Source organism: Apus apus, chromosome Z, assembly GCF_020740795.1.
Source record: "Apus apus isolate bApuApu2 chromosome Z, bApuApu2.pri.cur, whole genome shotgun sequence".
Classification (NCBI taxonomy): Eukaryota; Metazoa; Chordata; class Aves; order Apodiformes; family Apodidae; genus Apus; species Apus apus.
This window is the reverse complement of record NC_067312.1, coordinates 13,406,013-13,429,600: the sequence shown is the minus strand read 5'-3', so window position 1 is coordinate 13,429,600 and position 23,588 is coordinate 13,406,013. Positions and strand designations below refer to the sequence as shown.

General features: G+C 38.6%; 1 protein-coding gene across 4 annotated transcripts in view; it reads right to left on the bottom strand.

Moving 5' to 3' along the window:
• The window catches only part of NIPBL (NIPBL cohesin loading factor), a 151,495-nt gene that overhangs the window by 95,552 nt on the left and 32,355 nt on the right, over nucleotides 1–23,588 (bottom strand). For all 4 annotated transcript variants that reach the window (XM_051642398.1, XM_051642402.1, XM_051642400.1 and 1 more), the window contains exon 2: nucleotides 1,257–1,400. In XM_051642398.1, the coding sequence (XP_051498358.1) occupies nucleotides 1,257–1,320 (64 nt within the window). In that variant the 5' untranslated portion in view covers nucleotides 1,321–1,400. The remainder of the gene's footprint in view (nucleotides 1–1,256; nucleotides 1,401–23,588) is intronic.

The following is a 23,588-nucleotide window of genomic DNA, read 5'->3' as shown; positions in this document are numbered from 1 at the left end:
TAAGCCTCTTTCAGTTGCTTCTGAGTTTCCAAACATGAAATACGTACCATACAAAAAGGAGGAAATGGACCTAACACAAGGACTAATCTCACCAAAGGTAGTTCATCATGTCAATAAACTCTTGCATCAGCAGTCTGGCCAGTGACTTCTACTAGTCTCATATTTTGATTTTCTATAGATCCTTAGCTGCAAAACCTTAATGCTGGAAAATTGCCCATAGCCTGGAAACCTAATATTTGCACCCTGATGGTCCATTATTAGACATACATAACGATACATATATACACATGTAAATTCGTACGTGTATCTTTCAATTTGATATTTCAGAATATCGAAAAGATGTGATGAAATGGGTTTTTTCCTTGAATACATCTGTTTTTTTTTACTGTAGGCAATTAAATTCAACTGCTGGGTATATACTTTCAGTGTCTCTTGAAAGCGTCCACATAATAAAAGCGTCCAATAATTAAAACAAGAGCTCAGAAGAAGCACCTCGGTCACTGAGTCTAATTATCCTCAGACAGACAACTAAGCAACAAACTCTTTCTTACACTTCATAAACAAGATGCATCTTTGTCCCAAGTGCTGTTATTGTAATGGTTGTTCTAGGACCTCATTATTGTACTGAGAGATCCCCTCTTAGTTTTCAAGAGAAATTTATTTTTGGTCACATTATAAGCAGTTATCAGCTATTACTGTAAATAGTTCTTTTCCTTTCCTTGCACTTTGTCTTCCTGATGTATTTAAGAACAGCGCACACACCTCATCCACTCCTTTTTTCTAGGCTGAACAGCTAAGAAAAATACTCATAGGTTCAGCTGCTTATTTCCATTCTAGCAGTTGTTCCTTGAACCTTAAAGCAACTTTTTTGTACCTTGTCCAGAACTAACACCCTCCTTTCCCCCCTCTCAGGAAGACGAGGAGATGTATGTTTTACAGAAGTATTTTATCATTTGTATTTTTTTCTCTATTTGTGGGGTACCCAGATATGCTACCAAATTATTTTTCTAACAAACAATGTATGTATTTTGTTTCAGGTTTTCTCAAGGGTTTTAAAATCTACATTTACTTTAATTTCATGTTTAAATTAACATGTTTTATTTTAATAGATTTTTAAAATTCAAGTAATGGATAACAAAATTAGTAAGAACCTTTAAGAACTTTAAAAAAACCTATTTTTAGTATTTTGAAATGCAGGTATTTACTGAAGAGATAGAAAAAAGCATAGCAAAGACAAGAAAAAGATGAGTACTTACGGTCTGTAAGACTAGCAATCCCTGCAAGAGTAGTGATGGGAACATGAGGCATATCCCCATTCATCCTGAAATTCTGAGACAGTAGTGCCTTCACAGATATTTCAGTTCAGGTGCCAGCTATCATTACTTCCCATCTCCCAAGCACTAAAAAAAACCACAACAAAACAAAATGAAAATTCTCAGTTTATTTTTTTCAATTTTTACTTTCAATAACACAAAGGAAACACAGGCCATACCCTCAGCTGCACACTAAGTAAATTTTGTCAAGAGTGGGTAGAACAATGTAGATTTTACATATCAAATGGTATTAAGCAATCAAAAGGCAAGCTTTAGGTCTCCAAAGCAGAGCCCTTCACCAAAAAAAGGTGCAAGATAAGACAATAAAAGAAAATTTGCTTAGGTTATACAGTACCAACTAAAAAATTGGTAATGAAACTTCCATCAGTTCCTACTGCAATGGGTAGCACTTAATGCACAAGTTTAATTATTACCTGCTATATTCACTTCCTAGTGTTACAAAAGATGACTTTTTCAAGTAAGACAAAGCTAGCAAAAACAAAAGGACTAATTTACAGATGCAAAAATTAAGGACTAAACAAAGTAACAAATACAAAATCTTAGTATATTTTAAAAGGAGCAGCTATTTCAAAATTTATCTGAAAATATCTATTCAGTATTAAACACTCTTTGGTCAAACTACTAACAGGAACTCTACCACCCACTCCACAAAATAAAAGGTATGGTCACCACTGAACTGACTTGTTTACTTCTTATAACACAGCACAGTTCATATTCAAGTACCGAACAAAAAGGAATTTGTTTACTGAGTTTGCACTAACTATAAAGATCCCAACTGCAATGAAGTCTACACTTAAAAAAAAAGCAACAGAAAAAAACCCTTAAAAAACGCAATAGTTTCCACTGCAGCTCCAAAACAAAAAATTTGCTAAGATCACACATCACAATCCACTATTATACTGATGAAATTACAAAAATTGAACACGATGTTTTCTGAAGACAATTCAAAACAATTAAAGGAAACATTTTTTTTTATATATGTATTTACATATTACAGACAGGCACCTGTGTTCACAGTTTAAGATGAAGTAAAAAGACCTCTTCTGTAAGCATTTATGTTATCTACTGAAGACACTGAAATAATTATTTGTTTACACTTACTTTACATGCCAACATTTTTGAGAACTACATACGTAATACATACAAACCAAGAGATCCCTGTTATTTCCTTAGTAATTTTTATCTCATTCTTTCTTATGCCACATCAATGGCAATATACAGGACATCTGCAAGTAAATACGTATAGACTCTAAGCAAGACAAGGAAACCCAATGTTACGAGTCTTTTTCGTGGTCCAGGTTTTCATGAACGACTCAATTTAGTTTTTCAAAGTTTCTCTATTTATACACAACCAAATTAATTGAAAAAATACCAACACTGAGGTTAAACAAAACTGACAATGAGTTTACTTTCTTTGCTGCACCTGCCAGTCTCATTCTCACCACTAAATGACATTTGTTATTGAAAGTATAGTACATTACACTTACAGAAACGTAGTTAAGGAAACTGCTACAGATAGATACATGGAGTGGATTGTGGTGGATGGGTTTTTTTAATCCAATAGAAAACAGCCTTCAAACACGCAAAGCAGTTTCAAATATACTCAATACTTGAGGTTCTTCACATGAAAGAAATACCAATATGCACAAAATTTCAGTGGTTTTTAGTTCCATAAATAGGAATTCTTAATTAACAACAAAACAAAACTGCAAACCAAAAACTTAATTTCTTCCCACAATAGGTCCGCAACAGAAAACCCACAGGAGTAAACACTTTCAGAATTTGTTTTCACTGAAAGTTTACTAATAAAACAAATCAAGGAATGCCTTTCAGAAATAAATTATATGTGCAATAAAAAGGTAATGTCTGACGATCTCTCCTTTCCCAAATGAAACTGCATTAAAGTTGACCAAGGCCATGTTGATAGTCACTATTATTGGAAATTCTGCATGTACACAGAAACAATGAAAAAAAAACAGAAAAAAAATTTTAAAACAATCTGTTCACTTTCTCTGTAAACATTAAGCTGCAAACATCAAAGGCAATTACTACTAAAGCAAGCTCTTGCCTGCTATTATTGACACAATAATTAGGTGACACATATTCCATAGGAAAAATTTATTCAAAACTAGACACACACTCAAATCGAAAACTTTTTCCACAGCTACATTATAAGAAACCACAACTGGCAAGATCCAGACCTGAAAGTGAGTTACAATTGTCAGCGGAAGTGTAAACATTCTCTGTAAGAGGAAAGTAGAAGGGGTTGGTTTGTTTAGCTAACAAAACAAAGGTCAAGAGGGGATGTGGCTGCTCTCTAAGGCAGTCCAAGAAGATTACAAAGGAAGAATGTTACAGGGCAATGCTAAAGCAACAACAAATGGCATGAATGGAAGCAAAAAGAAAATCAGAACAGAGCTTCTCACCGACAGAGCTACCACTTCTGGATCAACACTTCATTAGAAGTAGTAGCAGATACAAGCAACACAATTACTTTAAAGATGGAACATACAGATGTTACAGAAGGGACAGGATGTGGTTGCTTGCACCAGCTAGGAGCCAAGCATGGCAATTTGTCAAGTCCGTCTCTCATACTGCAAAGTTTTTTTAAGTATGATGATGCACGTAAACACATGAGAATAAACAAAAGACAAAGAGACTGATGGGCTTAAGTGATGGAATTAGTTCATATGACAAACACAGTATGAAGGTAACATTAGTATATATCTGGGTCCAGATATTACATCTGTTAAGAGCAAAACTGTACCTGCTGAACAACTGGCAAACTAAGTGGGATTTGATTCCAGAATTAGAGACGGAGATCCAGTGAAACTAGATGTTGAATCTTATGTCACTGGGAATAGTAATAAATTTATTACTATTTATTAATCATCCATTTAAGGAATTTAAATTACCAAGCAATTAGGGAAAAAAACCTGACAGCTCAAGATGAGAAAACTTCAGAAAAACTTCAGAAAAGCTCCCAAGAATTAATGGCTTGACTGACAAATTTTGTTGTCTTGTGTATTTTTCTTTCATTCCCCAACTGTAATGAAAGAGTTGCTCATTGAACTCTCATAAAAAACCTGGCTGCTCATGGCCTGGATAAGCACATGATCTCTTGGGTCAAGCACTGGCTGGACAGTGAGGCCCAAAGAGTGGTGGTCAATGGAGTCAAGTCCAGCTGGTGGCCAGTCACAAGTGGTGTTCCTCAGGGCTCAGTGTTGAGACCATTTCTGTTTAACATCTTTATTGATGATCTTGTTAAGGACATAGAGTGTATTATCAGTAAGTTTGCAGGTGAAACCAAGCTGGGCGGGAGTGTTGATCTGCACGAGGATAGAGAGGCTCTACAGAGAGACTTGGATAGATTAGATGGTTGGACTAATATTAGTAGTATGGGCTTCAAAAAGGCCAAGTGCCGGGTCCTGCACCTGGGCCATAACAACCGCAAGCAACACTACAGGCTTGGGGAAGTGTGGCTGGAAAGCGTCTGGCAGAAAAGGACCAGGGGGTTCTCATTGACAAGCGGCTGAATATGAGCCAGCAGTGTGCCCAGGTGGCCATGAAAGCCATCCTGGCTTGTATTAGAAATAGTGTGACCAGCAGAAGGAGAGAGGTGATTGTCCCCCTGTACTCAGCACTGGTGAGGCCACACCTGGAGTATTGTGTCCAGTTTTGGGCACCTCAATTCAAGAGAGATATTGAGGTGCTGGAGCAAGTACAGAGGAGGGCAAGGAAGCTGGTGAAGGGCCTAGAGAATAAATCTCATGAAGAACACCTGAAGGAGCTGGGAATGTTTAGTTTGAGGAAGACCAGGCTGAGGGGAGACCTCATCAGTCTCTACAACTACCTGAAAGGTCATTGTAGAGAGGTTGGTCCTGGTCTCTTTTCACAGGTAATCAGCAATAGAACAAGAGGGAATGGCTTCAAGCTGCAACAGGGGAGGATTAGACTGGACATTAGGAAACATTTTTTCACAGAAAGAGTGTTTAGACACTGGAACAGGCTGTCCAGGGAGGTGGTTAAGTCACCATCCCTGGATGTGTTTAAGGGTCATTTCAATGTGGTGTTGGTGGATATGGTCTAGGGGAGAACTTTGCAGAGTAGGGATGATGGTTGGACTTGGTGATCCCAAGGGTCTTTTCCAACCTGAATAGTTCTATTATTCTATGATTAAAGAGAGAAAAGTACAACACTGTAGCAGCTCAAAATGAGTCAAGAACAATCAACATTTTTGAATATATGCAAAATTTTACATTATCTGCTTTGTACAGTAGCCATTACCAGTAGTACAGTATTTCTACCTCTAGACTGAATTCATTAAACTGTTGTATTAGCTGAAATAAGGAAATCAAAGAACTGCTGCACTGGAAAGCTTATTAACAATGCTTCAGAGTGTAGTGTTGTAGTTCAAACAGAGAAGTCCAATTTAAATCATAGAATCATAGAAAGGTTTGAATTGGAAGGGACCTTAAAGATCATCTAGTTTGAACTCCTCTGCATAGGCAGGAACACCTCCCACAGCTATCAGACACATTTTGGGGAGGAGGAAAATATAGTGCTCAAAGGAAATTACATAAAGAACCCCTCAGTGAAATGGTAGCATTTATTGACAATAATATATGAAAAAACTGTCAACTTAATACACAATAATAAAGAACAGTCAAGCCATGACTGCAAGCAACATGCTTGATAAAACAACCCGAAACATGGACTTGGAAAATACTGACTGCCTTCAGTGGCCGAAAGTTTGCAATGTGTCATGTAGATCCTCTGATCTCTCTATATATTCCACACTTCTCACTTTAGTACTGGATTAATGACAGAATGGAAAACCAAAAGAAAACGGACAGTTTGTAAAATTAAGAGAGGAAAGAGAGGACAAAAGCAAGTTGCGAACTGTTTAAAGAGTCACTGCTCGTCCAGTGAAAAGGAGAGACACTACAACCAAGGAAGGAAAAAGCCACTCAACCCAAGGAAACAAACAAAAAATTCACAAAAAAATCCAAGAAAAAAAGAAACTGAACTTTATTTTTTTCAGATAATTGCAACATTTGACTATCAGTGAAACGACTCCTACACTAGTTACCATATTCTGCATTTATGAAACACTCCTCTTGTTTGAAAAATGCTCTTGTCTCCTTAACAAAAATACCCGTTCTTCCACAGCTTGGCTTTGTGCATGCATAAGGACAGTGGAAAAGAAAATAAAGGGAAAAATCTGTTTATGTGCAGTAATACACTGGCTCAGCAGTAATGCAAAGGCAAGTAACAAACTGTAGGATTCAGAAATTTCTGACGTGTATTTGTTAAAGGCTATTCTTTAACTTACTTAATCTTTGAATTTAAAAAAATAACTTATGTATGACTAACAATATATTTCTGATGAGAAAATCAGAGACAAAATTAGGTGGAGTAAAATTAAATTTTAAAGAAGAGCTATAACATTATATCTCTATTTTTTTTTAAAGCGTTCCATTAAATAAGCATTATGTTTTATTTAGTTTCTATTATTCAATATTTATTTAGAATGAAAGTATTTTTAAAAGTTGTTTTAATTTCTTGCATGTTGACTAGCATCGTATTGATGTAACTGCAGCACCACAGTCAAAGCTGATTTCTGCTTCTGCACACTCAGAGTGAACCAGTACGAATCATGAATAATCTACTTTAATTTAGGTATACTTCTTTTATTTCAAATTAACAAACACACTCTTTGAAATTTAGGAATGCTTGCTTCATAGTCAGTTTTAAACTTACGCGTTTTTTCAATAAACTACTTTTCTTGCTAGTTACTACATGTATCTTTGGTAGTTATCAGTCCATAAACTGCTCTTAAAAAAAAACAACAAAAAAATCACTTAAAGAATGAGGGACAGACTTAGAAAGAGAATGAATAATATCTTCTAAATTCTCCTTCAAGTAAGATACTGTGACTGAGGTACATCTTACAGATTTACCCACAAGAGGGCAGATTTCTGGTTTCCATATCACAGCTACAGTTTAGTACTACTACAGTTGTAAAACACGAAGGAAAGAGGCACAGTTGCCAAAACACAGCCTAACACTTCAGTACATGGAAGGGGGGAGCACACACATTCCCAATATAAAACAGCTTAACACTAATTCAGCCTCAGAAAAAGTTAGTACTGGAAATTAATCACTGATGCAGCTAAGTTTAAAACAGTAATGCAAGAAAGTATGAATCTAACTTGAACAACCAAAAGGCCAGGAGTGGCAGCATATGAGAAGAGGGGAAGAGAAAAGGGGGAGTGGTGGTGTCAGAAATGCAGAAGACTCATTAATAACAATAAAAACCCATGGAAACACATCCACATTCATAAAATTAGTATATTCACAGTACATACAGAATAGTTTTACCTCCTACAACACTGGCTACAAAACGTTAAGTTTGAAAATAAAGGCACAGAAATCCCAGAAGCACACAGCCAGATGAAATCCAGTGTAATAGTAAAATCTATATGTTTGGTTCATAAAGTGATCTGCCAGCAGAATCAGTGATACTGACAAAGCAAGTGAAAACTTAAAAAGTTTGAGACAAAAATGACCCAGTACAATTTCAAACTCGATATTAGCATAATGTGTTTTTCTAAAACTATTCTAATAGTAGGTGCTTAAATCAGTACAAACCACAACCACTGTAAGAAAAGAAACCTTACCATACTGGGCCAATTGCAAGTTGCTTCTGAATATAAAGCAACTTCTAGGAAAAAAATTGAGAGCTTCTTCCTCTGGGGCTGTCACCTTCCTTTGGTCTCTGCTGTTCTGTTGGATAACAATCACACTGATGCCTCTGCTGCCCATGTGACAGTAGTGACAGTGACAGGACCATAAATGACAAGAGAAACCCCAGTAAAGGGGGAATCACAAACAATATGAGAGCTCTATGGATTCAGGGAGAAGTGCCTCCTAATCCAGGAGTGCACATAATTCTACGACAGTCCCAATAAAAAGCACAATTGCACTTTGCACCTGTGGAACTCTTCCTGGATGAGAAGAGGCGGGGAACTGACAAAGACCACCACAAAGGAAAAGAAAATAAAAATTACAAAAATCAGATTATGCCATGTGTGGAGTGCAGATACCTATGGGTAGTACACAGCTTCCCTGATCTACACTAGATGAGCAGCTAGCAGGAAACAATTTTTCTTGCTACCTTGCAATTACAAAAGGTGAAAATTCATTAGAACAGTTCCCTGAAAAGAAGGAATAGCTCTCCAGCAGCATTAGCACCTCTTTCTGTTAAAGTCATTTCCTTTGTCCAAGCACAAGGAACTTTCTCTTTTTACTCACTTAATTAGATATAAAAATTAAAAAGTGCTCATGAACAGTGTTCTGCACTTAAAATCAGCTTTTCAAATATTTAGCCTTAGCATTACGAACTCTAAAACAAGCCTATATCAGGTCCTTCATACATATACAAGAAATTTAAGCACCAAATGAAAGACTGTTCTTTCAGGAAACATAATCTGACCCAAACATTTACAAATTCTATTTTCTATGAGAGTAGCTTACTTCAGCAAAAGAGAAAAATCTAAATCTCAAAATTACTGATTTTGCTGGAAAACACCATGCATCAAAGGGGCTATGTAAGTAACTAAGAATACTGTTCTACAGTAAAGGATATTTTCTGCTATTTTATTGGAGAACTAATGCAAAACAGAACCTGATTAAAAAGCCTTATTGCTAGGCAGCTGAGATGCCTTCTTAAAACACTAAATTTGAGTGAATGGAACACAAATCTTGCACTCTGTTGCAAAGTAAGATACTGCTGCTGCCTCCTCATTAGAAAAGTGATAGAAGATTAAGTCATACCGATAAGGTGTCAAAACCGAAACCAAAGAACTGGTATGTTTTTAAAAGCTAACCTGTATAAAACGTACATTATTTTTGCCTGCATAATTACACTGATAACTATTAGATACTAAATGCTTTGGTAGAGTAGTTATGTTCAACAGTTCTGCAAAATAAAGAGCTACAACTTCTGTCAGGGAGAATCCAGTTATTCTGGGAGTTTACTGCTGCTTCTTTTCCATCTTTTTAGGCAATAAATATCCTCTTTATGAGATTCTCCTTTCACGTCAAAGATCCTCACACTACCGAAAGCTACTGTCTTATTTTCTGTCCTGCAGAAGCATATGTAAAAGTAAAATGTAAAAAACTAACTTTGTTTGGCAGCACTCATGATATTAAGCACAGTTGAGAAATTCAAAAGCAGAGGAAAGAAATGAAGACTACATCTGGATAAATCACACATATCCCAAGTTACCCTGAATCCCTTCCAGTATTCCTGAAACATACAGCCCACAAGATCTAGAGATGTGTCTTCACTGTGTTAAAAGTACTGTTAATCAACTAAGTACAAACAATGACCAACTGACCAGGAGCTGGGGCTAGATGGTAGCAATCAGGTATTTTTCAATAGACTGGAAAAATATGTTGAAATATGGTCACTTGAGATCTGGGGATGGATTCATATAGCTACCCATGAAAGTGCTCTATGTCATTCGGAGCTTCTGCTGCTGTTGCTGGTTCTCCAGTGCCTACAGCACAATCACAACAGAAATTTTCCAAGCCTGAAAATAATGCTGCAAGGTGGGATGCAATTCCAAGAAAATTATTTCTCTAAAGTGGTGTCACTTTAACCTTAACTACCATCTTCCACATCCTACCCTACCTGCAGATGTTACAAATCTAAACCAAAGCCACCTTGGTATAGCAACAACTGGTTTGCAAAGCTGCTCACAGGCAAAGTCAAGCTTACAGTTTCAATCAAGCTTACATTTCCCAACTTTCAAATTTTCTGAAATTAGCAGTGTCACAGCATAAATACACAGTACACCAAAAACAATCAGATGGAATTGCAAAATTATGATGGCCATATACAAAAAAGCGTGGGGATTTTTAATGTTTGACCTGTCCATGTTAAACATTCTCAGCTCACCTCCACTAGGTACTATAGCAACACAAAGAGACAAAGAATTGCTGTCAACCGTGAAAGCATACTTGCAGAAGCAATAACTTGCAGGGGTAGGGAGGAAAGGTACATATTTATTTGGATAGGACTACCACAACCCAGTTAGTATAAGAAAGTACAATGAAGAACAATACTTCAAAGAAATTATCCTTATGAGTAGAAATTCCATAAAACATGCAACTGATTTTTTTTTCTTTAACACACTTCACTACCTCAAACCAGTTTAGAAATTGAGTAACTCCTTTATTTCTAATTATTTGAACAAGTCAGTCACACATCTTGAAATAGTTCAGCTGAACAAAAATATTACACCTGTGAACCAGCTTCAATTTTGTTTTTCAAAGAAATAGGGAAAAATCTAACTTTGACACTGTACATTTCTATCATAACTTCTGATACTTCAGAATAAAAGTAGATAGAACAAATAAAAGAAAAAAGATTATACACTATATGGCATTTCAAGATTGAATAATTGTCTGTGTAGAGGGAGAACAACGTCAAAACCAAGTTATATCACTGGAGACCAAGTAAAATGCTGCAGGTCTTATGAAGAGATAAGACTGTGGCTGTTCAAGAGTAGAATTTATTTTCACTTTGAAGAGTAATGTAGGATCATATAAACCTTTCCCACTGAGAAACTGTGCATTTCATTTCACTCGCAGACTATTTTGAAAAATACAGAATACAGCCATTCTATAATGACTACTTTCTCTTTCAATTCCTGAAGGTACAATGCTGGAGAAGACAAGGCCAAACCTCTTACAGAACAGTGTATGAAACTAATGTGATTACCAACCAAACAAGTTATCCTTTCCTGTGCTTTTTCTCCACATACAAGATTTATTTCTTTAGATTTCATGTCTTTGTACTCTAGTTCGGTTTTATTCTGTTCCTTTAGGTCTATGTTTTGCCCGCTGTCTTTCACAATTCCCAAAGATGAGTATGAGTCACAGAGTTAGAAAGCTGCAGCTCAATTCCTCAGACAGGTGGGCATGCATACATGCATGCACATGTATAGAGACTGGGGAAGATGGAAGAATGAGTTTAGATACATTAAATTAATAACTACAACTGGGATTCCCATCCACTTACAGAAGACGGATTCTGCTGATGGAGTACAGCATAAAAACAAACCAGTAAAAAAAGAAGACAGTTACACTTCCTAAAATTCTGAACTGACTGAAGGCACAACACACAAATTTAGTATCTCCTGACCTGCCCCAACTGCTTTATCATTTTGCTCATGTCCATGATTTATGTATTAATCCCATTCTTCCATAAAACATGGTCTGCCCATGTATGTATTTCTTTAGAGCGCTTTTTTAGTATGCTGCACAAAGAAACAGAGAAAACAAGTCCCTTTAAATTTGATAGGACTAAAAATTACCATCAGTCAAATACGGCAACTACCCTACAGTGCATTGTAAAATGCCTTTTAGTACCAATGAGGTAGACATACAGCCTTTGAAAAAAAAAAATACCAAAGACATTGCATATACTCATTTTCCCTCTCTCTTCCCTGCCATCCCACACCTTCTGTGGGAGAGGGAAGAAATAGAGAGGACTACTACTGTGCTCATGCATACATTACTTTGTATATCTTACTACTTTTCCTTAAAAAATCACAGGTTGAGGTAGGAAGTGACCTCTGAAGGTTATCTTATCCAACCTCCTGCTCAAGCAGGGACGCCAAGATCATGCTGCCCTGAAACTGGAAGTGGAGGGGAATACAATTTAAAGTACTCAAAATATTTTATTTTCTTTAGTGGTACCTGCATTACACCTGTTATGTAACTACCTGACTTGCTCTACAACAAAATAAATCCAAAGGCAATTCAACCATTTAGACAACTTCTTATACTGAGGAAGAAAGTGTTTCCCAAAATCTGAGGTTCCTTATCCCAAAAATAAAAATGTAAAAAATTTGTTGATTGTAAATAATCAACAGAGCAACATCAGATCAACAACATACTTGCAACAATTGCAGAATACTCTGTTTTTTTCAACTGTCCTAAAAGCAGGCATCTTCTCCGTTTTCATTGTAAAGAAAAGTAGTGAGACTTTTAGATGACAAAGGCCCAAAGTAAAGTTATGTCTAACATTTCTAATCTTGACCTCATCAGCAACAAAGCAAAAACTTTCTCTGAAGATCACCATACCAACCTTTTTAGATCAAGAGTACATACAGTGATCACAAAGTACAAAGGCATTAGTAATGGAGAAATGCCACTAAATTCTGCAAATAATTAAGTCTACACTTCAGTTTGCTTGTTTTAACTTCTGGCTTTCATTTCTTTTCATGTAATACTTTGATAAAAGGCAGAAACTAAGTTACTTGCCTGAAAAAGAGTTTAGATATACACTAAATTGCCTTAAAAAAAAAAAAAAATCCCTGTTAGAATAAGTAAAAAGAGTAAACAAAAAACCAAATCCAACACATCCAACCAGAGAGGCTTTTGGTCTTGTGAAAAGAAATGGGTATCTCAACATCTTGAACTAGAATGGTAATTTTAAACAAAATTTAAAATATCCATAATGAGAGAGGCATTTTTTCCCTATCTGATTAGTGAATGCAACAAACTCTTCATTATTCTATTTACAGATTCATAGAAATGGAAAAGATTCAGCTCCCAACCTTAAGTGTCAGTACTTGATATGAGCCACAGGCTTAATTCCTATTCTTGCTTTGACAAATACAGAGACCTTTGGCTAAATAAGATCTCTGCAATCAGATGAAATGCCTGAACTGGAAACACTGGACTCAAGAACCTACTTTCCCAATTAGACTATAGTTATAATTTGGTTCAACCACTATAGTTATTCAACCAGAAAGAAAAGTACATACGTTTCTCCCCAAAGAATATATATCCAACCAGCAATGTCATTTGGTAGCTTTCTATGATGGAGTTACAGAGGAACTGACCTAGATTTGCGCAAAGTATGTGACACTGCCTTGCACAACATCCTTGTCTCTAAACGGACATGGATGGACATTATTAATATATATTAACAGATTATTAGCAGCCCATTAACAAATGGACTACTCAGTGGACAAGGAATTGGCTGGATGGTCACACTGAAAGAACTGCAGTCAATGGCTCGACACCCAACTGGAGACCAGTGACAAGCAGACTTCCTCAGGGGTCAGTACTGGGATCAGTCAGCAACATGGACAGCAGGATCGAGTTGCACCCTCAGCAAGTTTGCTGACAACACCAAGCTGTGTGATGAGGTCACCATACTGGAGGGAAGGAAGGTCATCCAAATGGACCTTGACAGGTTTAAGAGACGGGCCCATGGTAACCTCATGAAGTTCAACCAGGCCAAGTGTAAGGTCCTGCACATGGGTGAGGGCAATCTCAGGCACAACCACAGGCTGCACAGAGAATGGATTGAGAACAGCCCTCAGAAGGACTTGGGGATGTTGGTTGATGAGAAGCTCAACATAAGCTGGCAATGCGCTCTTGCAGTCCAGAAAACCACCGTGTCCTGGGCTGCATCAAAAGAAGCATGGCCAGCAGGTCAAGGGAAATTATTCTCCCCCTCTACTGTGCTTTTGTGACACCCCACCTGGAGTACTGTGTCCAGTTCTGGGGCCCCAATATAAGGGGACATGGACCTTTTGGACTAAGTCCAGAGGAGGGCCACAAAGATGATGAAAGGGTTGGACTGTCTTGTTTGAAGACAGGCTGAGAGAGTTGGAGTTGTTCAGCCTGGGGAACATAAGGCTTTTGGGAGACCTTACTGTGGCCTTTCAGTACTTCAAGGGGGCTGATAAGAAAGATGGGGACAAACTTTTAAATAGGGCCAGTAGCAACAGAACAAGGGGTAGTGGCTTTAAACTGGAAGAGGGCAAATTTAGGTTAGACACTGTGAGGGTGGTGAGACACTGGAACGGGTTGCCCAGCAAAGCTGTGGGTGCCCAGTCCCTGGAGTGTTCTTGGCCAAGTTGGATGGAGCTATGAGCCATCTGGTCTAGTGAAAGGTGTGGCATGGGGAGTTGGAACTAGATGATCTTCAAAGTCCCTTCCAACCCAAGCCACTCTATGATTCTTTGCCCGTTCTAATCGGAGAAAAGAAAAATAGTAAGAGAGTTGTGGACTATCTCAAATCGCCAGTCTGCATTGCAATACTTTAGAGATTAAGCTTTTATTCTATTTTCTTGAACTTCCATTTAATACACTTGTAGACTTCTATGGATGATAAACTGGTACATGATACAGTATAAAACTGAGCCTTAAACTTACACAATAACAATTCCATTACAGTGTGATCAACCACTATCTAATCAAAGCTAACTACTTCATCTATTACTGCTGTTGCACTTGCCTCCCATCTCTCTTCTTTTGGAGAAGATGCAATACAATTTGCAAATATGAAATTATAATGAAAAGGGTAAAATCAATGCCCGCAACTTTGCTATGACTCATAAAAAAAATGAAGAGGTCCAGTAAGACAGCCATTTCCAATAACGCGCACTACTGGATAAAGATTAAAATCTATCTGTTCCTAAAATTCCTCCTAGTAATTCTTCTCTTTGATCACTAAGTACAGTATCTTTGATGTGCTGAAGTTATCATTATTAACACACAGCATACATATTCCCAATTAAAAGGTTTTCTTCCCAGCCCTTGAAGGAACAAAATGGTTTGGTCAATCACTCAGTTCTTCAAAAGTAACATTTACTGTATGTGATACACCTGAAGCTTTTTTGCTGGTTTTGAAGCAATGGTCATACCCTTTGCAACTGTTGTAGAAATGTATACAGCTGCTTGTAATGACCCTCTGACTTCCCCTTCCTGACATCCCTCAATTCAATTCACTCTTCCAGCAGATAAAAACAAATGAACAACAACAACAACAAATCAAAGCAAAACTAAACAAAACCAAAACAAAAACCTGCAAACAAACAAACAAACAATTTAAACCCCCAATATCTTCAGGTATAAGTTCTTAGAATTGCCTAGATCTTAGGATCTCAGTTCCTCTTGAAAAAAATGCAAGTCCTTCACAATCACTCGTCACCACGAATTTTAAACCCAGATGGAAAAAGGACTAGAACTGCCATCACTCTTAAGCTGATTCAAAGCTCTTGGTTCAGGAGGCAATTTTGGTATCTAGCCTTCATAAACCATACAAAACCTCTAATACAAAGTGCTGTTTCCATGTCCAAGATACTATGTGAGACAGGCAATCTCGGAAAGCTGTCAGCAGTCTATCACTTCCATAAAATTTTCATTATGTTTGTCTATCTCTTTTGCAGTAAATTTAGTAAGACCTCTCTGCTTATATATATATAACAGACAAAAAGCGTTTATAATACTAAAGGAAAGCTGAATTCCACTGCATGTCATACAATAATAAATTCTAGCTGGAAAGAAATTTAAGGTAATAACTTGAGGAAACTGAAAAAGTTCATACTATGCTGTAGTCATTTAGGACATATTTATAATTTGAAATACATTTAGGAGCTTATATTTTTTTCCCAAATTAAGGATTACTATATCATTAAGTACAAAAATTAGAGAGTGTAGCCACTTACAAACCATCATTTTATAGAATCATAGAATGCCAGGTTGGAAGGGACCTCAAGGATCATCTGGTCCAGCCTTTCTAGGTACTACTATAGTTTATATGACATGGCTCAGCACCCTGTCCAGCTGAGACTTAAAACTGTCCAATGTGGGTGGACCCACTGGAAGACTACTCCATGTTTGATTGTCCTCATGGTGAAAAATCTACCTCGTGTCCAACTAGAATGTCCCAAGGATCAACTTATGCCCATTACCCCTTGTCTTTTCCATGTGACTCCCCATGTGAATGGGGAGTCTCCATCTTCTTGGTAGCCACTCTTTAACAAGGTCTCCCCTAAGTCTTCTCTTCTCAAGGCTGAACAAACCCAGTCCTCTCAGCCCTTTCTCATGTGGCAGGTCCTCCAGTCCTCTGATCATCCTTGTGGCCCTTCTCTGGACCCTCTCCAGCCTGTCCACTTCCTTTTTGTAGAGCAGGGACCAAAACTGAACGTAATACTCTAGGTGTGGTCTGGCAAGCACTGAGTAGAGCAGGATGACGACTTCTTTATCTCTGCTGGTGATGCCCTGGTTGATGCAGCTCAGCATCCTGTTGGCTTTCTGTGCCCCTGCAGAGCACTGGTCACTCATGTTGAGCCTGTTATCCACCAAGACCCCCAAGTCCCTTTGCACAGGGCTGCTCTCCAGTCAGGTGGATCCCAGTCTGAAATGCACTCCTGGGTTATGTGTTCCTAGGTGCAAGACCTTATACTTCTCCCTGTTGAACTTCATAAGGTTCTTGCTAGCACACTCCTCCAGGCTGTCCAGATCATTCTGGAAGGTGGCCCTCCCATCTGGAGTGTCAACCTCTCCACTCATCTTGGTGTTCTCTGCAAAATTCATCAGGATGCTCTGGATCCCAACATCCAGGTCACTTATGAAGATGTTAAACAGCATTGGGCCCAACATCAATCCCTCGGGGTGCCCACTTGTGACAGTTGTCAGTTTGAGGAGGAACTATTTACTATCACCCTCTGGGTACGGTCTAACAGTGAGTTCCCCACCCACAGCACAGACCACTTGTCAAAGTTGTAACAAGTCAGTTTCTCCAGGAGGAGGCTGTGGGGAAGCCTCAAAGAAGTCCAGGTAGAAGATGTCCACTGCTCACCCTGCATCAACTGAGTGGGTCACTTTATCATAGAAGGTGATCAGCTCTGTCAAGCATGATTTGTGCCCAATAAATCCATGTTGGCTTTTCCCAATCATGTGCTTCCATTGACTTGTGACTGTCCCCAGGAGGATTTGCTCCATAACTTTCCCATGGACTAAAATGAGGATAATGGGTCTGTAACTACCTGCATCCTCCTTTGGACCATTCTTATAGATGGGGGTGACATTAGTCTTCCTTCAGTCTTCAGAGATGTCTCCCAGTCTCCACAACTTCTTCAAGATTATGGAGAATGGCTTTACAATGATATCAGCAGCTCTCTCACCACCCTAGGGTGGATGGCATCCAAGCCCATTGATTTGTACAGATCAAGCTCCTGTAATAGTTAACACACCAGCTCTTCTGTCACTGACAGCAGGTCAGTGTCTGCGTCAACCTGGACTTTTGTTCCTATGGCCTGGGACCCAACAGCATTGGTAAAGATGGAGATTAAGAAGGTACTGAAGACTGCTGCCTCTTCAGCATTGCCAGTGACTACTTCACCTCTCCTGTTTAGTACTAGGCCAATACTATTCCTCTGTTTCTGCATGGGGTTAATGTCTCTGAAGAACCCGGAATCTGAATTTTAATCAAATGTTAGGCTCCAGTGAAATATAACAATAGCCAAGATAAGTTTCAACAGTTCCATAGCAATGCTTTTTTTTCAGCATTGCTCATGAGAAACACTTAGAAACTTTCCTCAGTTTTCATGACTTATCAGTAACATCTTTTACAAGTATGTGTTCTCCTTGTTGAATTAATACACCTTCTGTTACACTGAAACTGGGCATAAATCTAAATCCAATTTCTTATTATCATGTTTATTACTTAGAATGAAGCATCAATGTGGGCTGCATAACTAAGGACTGTGGCCTTCAAGCTCATAGCATTGTTTTTCCTCTTTGGCAGAAAGTTGTCATCACAATTTCCACTAAAACAACTAAGAACTTTAAAGCTGCCTCCAGTAACTTACTGAATACTTAACGGCTTTCCAAAAACAAATAAGAAGAGAAAAAGACATTTTAATTAGTAAAATTAGGACACATGAAAGGACATTTTTTGAAAAATCAGAACATCCCACAAAGCTTCTCATATATGCTAATGCAACAGCCTTAAAAGTGAAAAGGTGATAAAAGAACCTAGGCAGTAAGTTGCCACTTCTAAAATATGTGTGGGACAAGACACAGATTCTGCATTTCCTGCCAGTTAAACATACGTGAAAAGTAAGTTACTGAAGTCAGAAGTAATGCTATAAAAGAATTTTGTAACAGATAGCTGGCATTTACCCTCTGTGATGACTTGCACAATTTAAGTACATTTTTCTGTCTTAAGGGAACTATACATGAAAAAAAATCATAATAGAATCCTATTGTGTTTAAGGTTGGAAGGGACCCCTTCCAGGAGGTCATCTAGTCCAGTGTCACTGATTGGAGCAGGGTTAACTACAACAGGCAGCATGCTCCATGCTGTGTCCTGTCAGGTTTTGAGCAATGCAAAGGAGAGAGACTTCACAAACCCTCATACTCCAATGTTTTATCACCCTTAAACCAAACAGATTCTCCTCTAAATGGACTTTCATGTATTTCAGTTTCTGCCCATTGTCTCGTCTTGCCACTGGACATCACAGAAGTGTTTGGCTCCATTGCATATCTTAGTAACCTATAGATAACATCTACCCTGAACCTTCTTTGCCTCAGGCTGAACAGTCCCAGGTCTCTCAGATTCTCCTCAAATACCAGATGCTCCAATCCCTTAACTATCTTTATGACCCTTCACCAGACTCACTTGAATATGTCCATGTTTGTTTTTCTTGTGCTGGGAAGTCCAGGACTGAACCTAGCACTCCAAAGGTGTCTAACCACTGATGAGTACACTGGAAGAATCACCTCCACCTTTTGGCAATGCTCTTCTTAATAAAGCCCAGGATGCTGCTTGCCCTTTTTTTCCACAGAGAACATCACTGACTCATGTTCAAATCTATCCATCATGACTCCCAGGCCCTTTTGTGCCAGCCTGCTTCTCAGGTGGTTGGCTCTCAGCTTGTACTGTTGCTGCCAACCGAATTATGGCATTATTCACTCCCAGGTGCAAAGCTCAGCACCTCCCTTCATTGAATTGATTGATGTTTTTGTCAGCCCAGTTCTCCAGCATGTTGAGGTCCCTCTGAATAGCAGCACATGGATTTGGTGTATCAACCACTATGCCCCTTTTTGTCTGCAAAAGGGCTGACAGCACACCATATCCCATCATCCAGATCATTAATTAAGATGCTGAAGAGTACTAGCCTGTGTCAGCCCCTGGAGTACACCATTCATCGATGACTGGCTTCCAGCTGCACTTACGCCACTATTCACACTGCTTCAAGGCCAGAAGCTCAGCCAGTTTTTTATTCACCTCACTGTCTGCTTATTTTGCTGTACTTCACTGATTTGTCTACCAAGGACATCATGTGACACAGTGTTGAAAGCCTTACTAAAGTAAAAAATGAACATGCCTTCATCCACACTGCTAGTCATGTCAGCACAGGAGGTGATTTGGATTATTAAGCATTATCTCGTCTCTATGCTTACTACCCCTAATCACTTTTCTGTCCTTCATGTGCTTGGAAATAGTTTGCAGGATTAGCTGCTGCATTACCTTTCCAAACAAAGGTAAGGTTGATTTGCCTTTAACTCTCCAGGTTCCTCCCTCTTACCCTTCTTGAAGATATGGATGACATTTGCATTCTTTTAGTCCTGTGGTGTTTCCCCTAATCACCATGACCTTTCAAAGAGTACCCAGAGTCTTGGTCTCCCAATTACATTGGCCAGCTCTCTAAGCACTCATGGATGCATCTCACCAAGTCCCATGGACATGTGCACATCCAGTTTATTTTAAAGTTCCCTAGTATGATCCTCCTCTATCAAGGGAAAGTCTTAATTGCTTTGGACTTTCCCAGTGGCCTCAGTGCCTGGGATTCCTGCAGCTATGTAACCATGATGCCCAGACACCAAATTCTACAACAGCTCATGAAGAATCCAAGTCATGGCATTTTAACTGCAATAATTATGTAAATATAGAAAGTATGAACACAGATGTTTTTTGTAAAGATGTAGGTTACATACAGCTAACTTCAAATGGCTTATAGAAAAATGGTAAAATACTTAATAACAGAAACTGGTAAGCAAGCAGAGGAAGGCATTAATAAATCATTAAGGCACAAAAAACCTGAAGAAAGGTAAGTAAATTATCAGAGCTAAGCATACAAAATTATCAAGAACTCAGCAATACTTTCAAAGGCATTATCAAAATTTGCCACACAATTTCCTCATCTTGCTTTAACCCCATCAATCAATACTACATATCTTTCCAAAACTAGAAAACTAGTAGAATGAGAACTAGAGGTCAATAAAAAAGAATAATCAAAATAAAAATCTGAAGGACGCTAATCAATTTCTGCAGGCCAATGATGAGGGGGTTAAAGTAAGGGAGAAACAGCCTATCCTTCATTGTTAAAATCTGACAAAGTTTCCCTCTTTTACAGTTCACTGATGAGAAATGCAGAACTTCCCAGTTTGTCTTTAACTAGTACAAATAAATACAAACTAGGGAAGACTAAGGGTATCTACCCGTAGCAATCTTTTTTCCTTCTTCTGAACAGGTATGTTAAGACTGCCATAATTAATGGTGTGATATATAAGATATATATTACATGATCTGATAGATAAGTAAGATAAATCACATCAGTAAGAGGTGAAGACTGAAAAAATGGCTTAATGATCGTCATTCTGTAATTCACAAATTTACTTATCTCTTTTCACTTGCACTAATTCTTATTGGAAAAAATACTCGCTCTGTGTTATATAACTAATTTTTTCCACTTTTCCAAAACATTCTTAATTGGTAGCAGGATATGTCTGCAGTGGAGAAAATACAGCATAGGTATCACATAAAAAGCAGTCCCTAGTTCAACTAATGATGCATATTACTAGCCTTATAGTCAAGAGGTTAGCAAGAGAAAAAACGTGTAGAAGTCTGTTTCCTCTTAAATGTTTGTTGAAATGATAGGCATTTTGACATCTCCTGCTTAACACTACAACATTCAAATAATCCTGCAGTTTCTTTCAGGTACACAGTATTTTAAAAAGGCAAACTTTGTATGTCCGTGTTTTCTAGAAACCATTGAGATACTTTCAAACTGTGCTTCAAAAGCAGCAGTTCCTGATAATTCACCGTCCATGTTTTACAAGTTGTGTCCAGGAGGCATAAAAGAATGAACATACCTCCCAGCGATTAAAACAATGTATATATCTTTCAAAGTTCCTTGCTTTAAAAGCAGTAATTAACAAAAGACTTTCCTTTTCCCCATCAAAATAAGGTAGGTTTTTGTTGAGGTCTGGGGGTGTGTTTTCTTGGTTTGTTTTTTTCTTTTGGTTTGTTCCTTTTTTTAAATAAGCTCTCTGGTGTCTACCTCCAAAGCCAGTGACTCACAGAATCACAGAATCGCCAAGGCTGGAAAAGACCTCTGAGATTATCAAGTGCAGCCTATGAGCCAACACCACCACATCAGCTAGATAATTTACCCTTAACCACAGACCTGTAACAGTAGACCCTTAACCCTGGACCATTTAATCTAGACGCTTATGCCTAAACTCTTTAACCTTGACCCTTAATGCTAGAGTCCTAACCCTGGACAGAATCATCCCAGAAGATCATCTAGTACAACCATACCCATAACCTAAATCCCCCTACCATAACCTAATCTACCCAATCAGTGCTCAAACCATGCTGCTAAGCACTATATCTGTACTCCTCTTAAATACTTCCAGGGACAGTGATTCCACCACCTCCCTGAGCAGCCTGTTCCACTGTCTAACCATACTTTCAGTAAAGAAATTCTTTCTAATATCCAACAAGACCTTCCCTGGTCCTGTCACCCACCTGATGGAAGAGGCCAACTCCTGCCTCCCTACAACCTCCTTTCAGGCAGTTGTAGAGAGCAACAAGGTCTCCCCTCAGCCTCCTCTTCTCTAAACTAAACAATCCCAGTTCCCTCAGTCTCTCCTCACGGGGCTTATTCTGCAGACCTTTCGCCAGCCTGGTAGCTCTTCTCTGGACTCGCTCCAGCACTCTACACCCTTCCTGAAGTGAGGGGCCCAGAAATGCACACAGTACTCGAGGTGTGGCCTTATCAGTGCCAAGTACACAGACACGATTACCGCTCTACTCCTGCTGGCCACACTATTTCTAATGCAGGCCAGGACACTGTCGGCCTTCTAGGCCCCCTGGGCACACTGCTGGCTCATGTTAAGTCAGCCGTCAACCAGCACCTCCAGGTCCTTCTCCACCATGGAGCTTTCCAACCACTCATCCCCAAGCCTGTAGCTTTGCATGGGGTTGTTGTGACCAAAGTGCAAGACACAGCACTCGGTCTTGTTAAACCTCATAAAACTTGCCTCAGCCCATCAGTCCAGTCTGTCCAGGTCTCTCTGCAGAGCCTTCTTACCCTCAAGCAAGCTGACATTTCCTCCCAGCTTAGTGTCATCTGCACTGTGCAAAGATGTTTTCATTTAAAACTTCACACTACAGTATCACTTGTTTGAGAAATCCACTACTTGCTTTGCAAGAAAAGATGTCACAATCAGTTCCTGCTACCATAAATTCTGTGTACCCAATCCTACTGAAATTATCATATGGTACACGTATTGCACAAGATATTATTTCACACAGGAAAGCAAGAAGGAAGAAAAGGACAAGAAGGACAGCTTGATTAGAAGAACAAGTCTCAGACTCCTTTACTAACAGAAAGCACTACTCTCCGTTCTCCCATTTACTTCTCTCTTCCAAGTGTCAGACTTCTTCCTGACAAATTCCTACCACCAAACACACACATATCATCCTGGAAGAGAAGGAAAAAAGGGGGGCGGGGTAAGGGGGCTGGGAAGGAAACAAATAAGAAAATCCTGTCTGTATGGTACAGTCAGAATGAAATTATGAGACAAATTGAAATTATACATGAAGGGAGTTTCACATAGCTTCTTCTGAGGGTAGAGATCCATTGTTTCATTATAGCTACTGCAGCAGCAAAAGTCAATGACATGGATGGCTTCTACCAGTCCCAAGTCATGCTAAATTCTTGGATAAGTTATGGAGAGTGAGATATATTTTTCTTTTTGATATTTTCAAAACAAAATACACTGTCATTAGATAACTGAACATTTTAAGGTAACTTTAAGAATGCCTCTCTCCCCTTGATCTCTGCTGAGGCACTGTAATCTTAAAGCATGAAACGTACTTGTTTTCTGTATGTTAAGGATTTAACAGACATCCAAGAGGGACAGGGAAAGGACTGTAATTACGACAGCAGTCTGGCAGGACTATGTAGTGCAAAAGGCTATGGGGAACACCCCTGTATCAGGGATTAGGATATGTTTGGAAAAGTACAGACACTGTGGGGCTGTGGTGCACACTACAAGACACTAGAAATAAATTCAGCATTTCTGCACTGCATACTAAAAATGAATAAAAATCACATTCATGTATCCCCCCTAAAAATA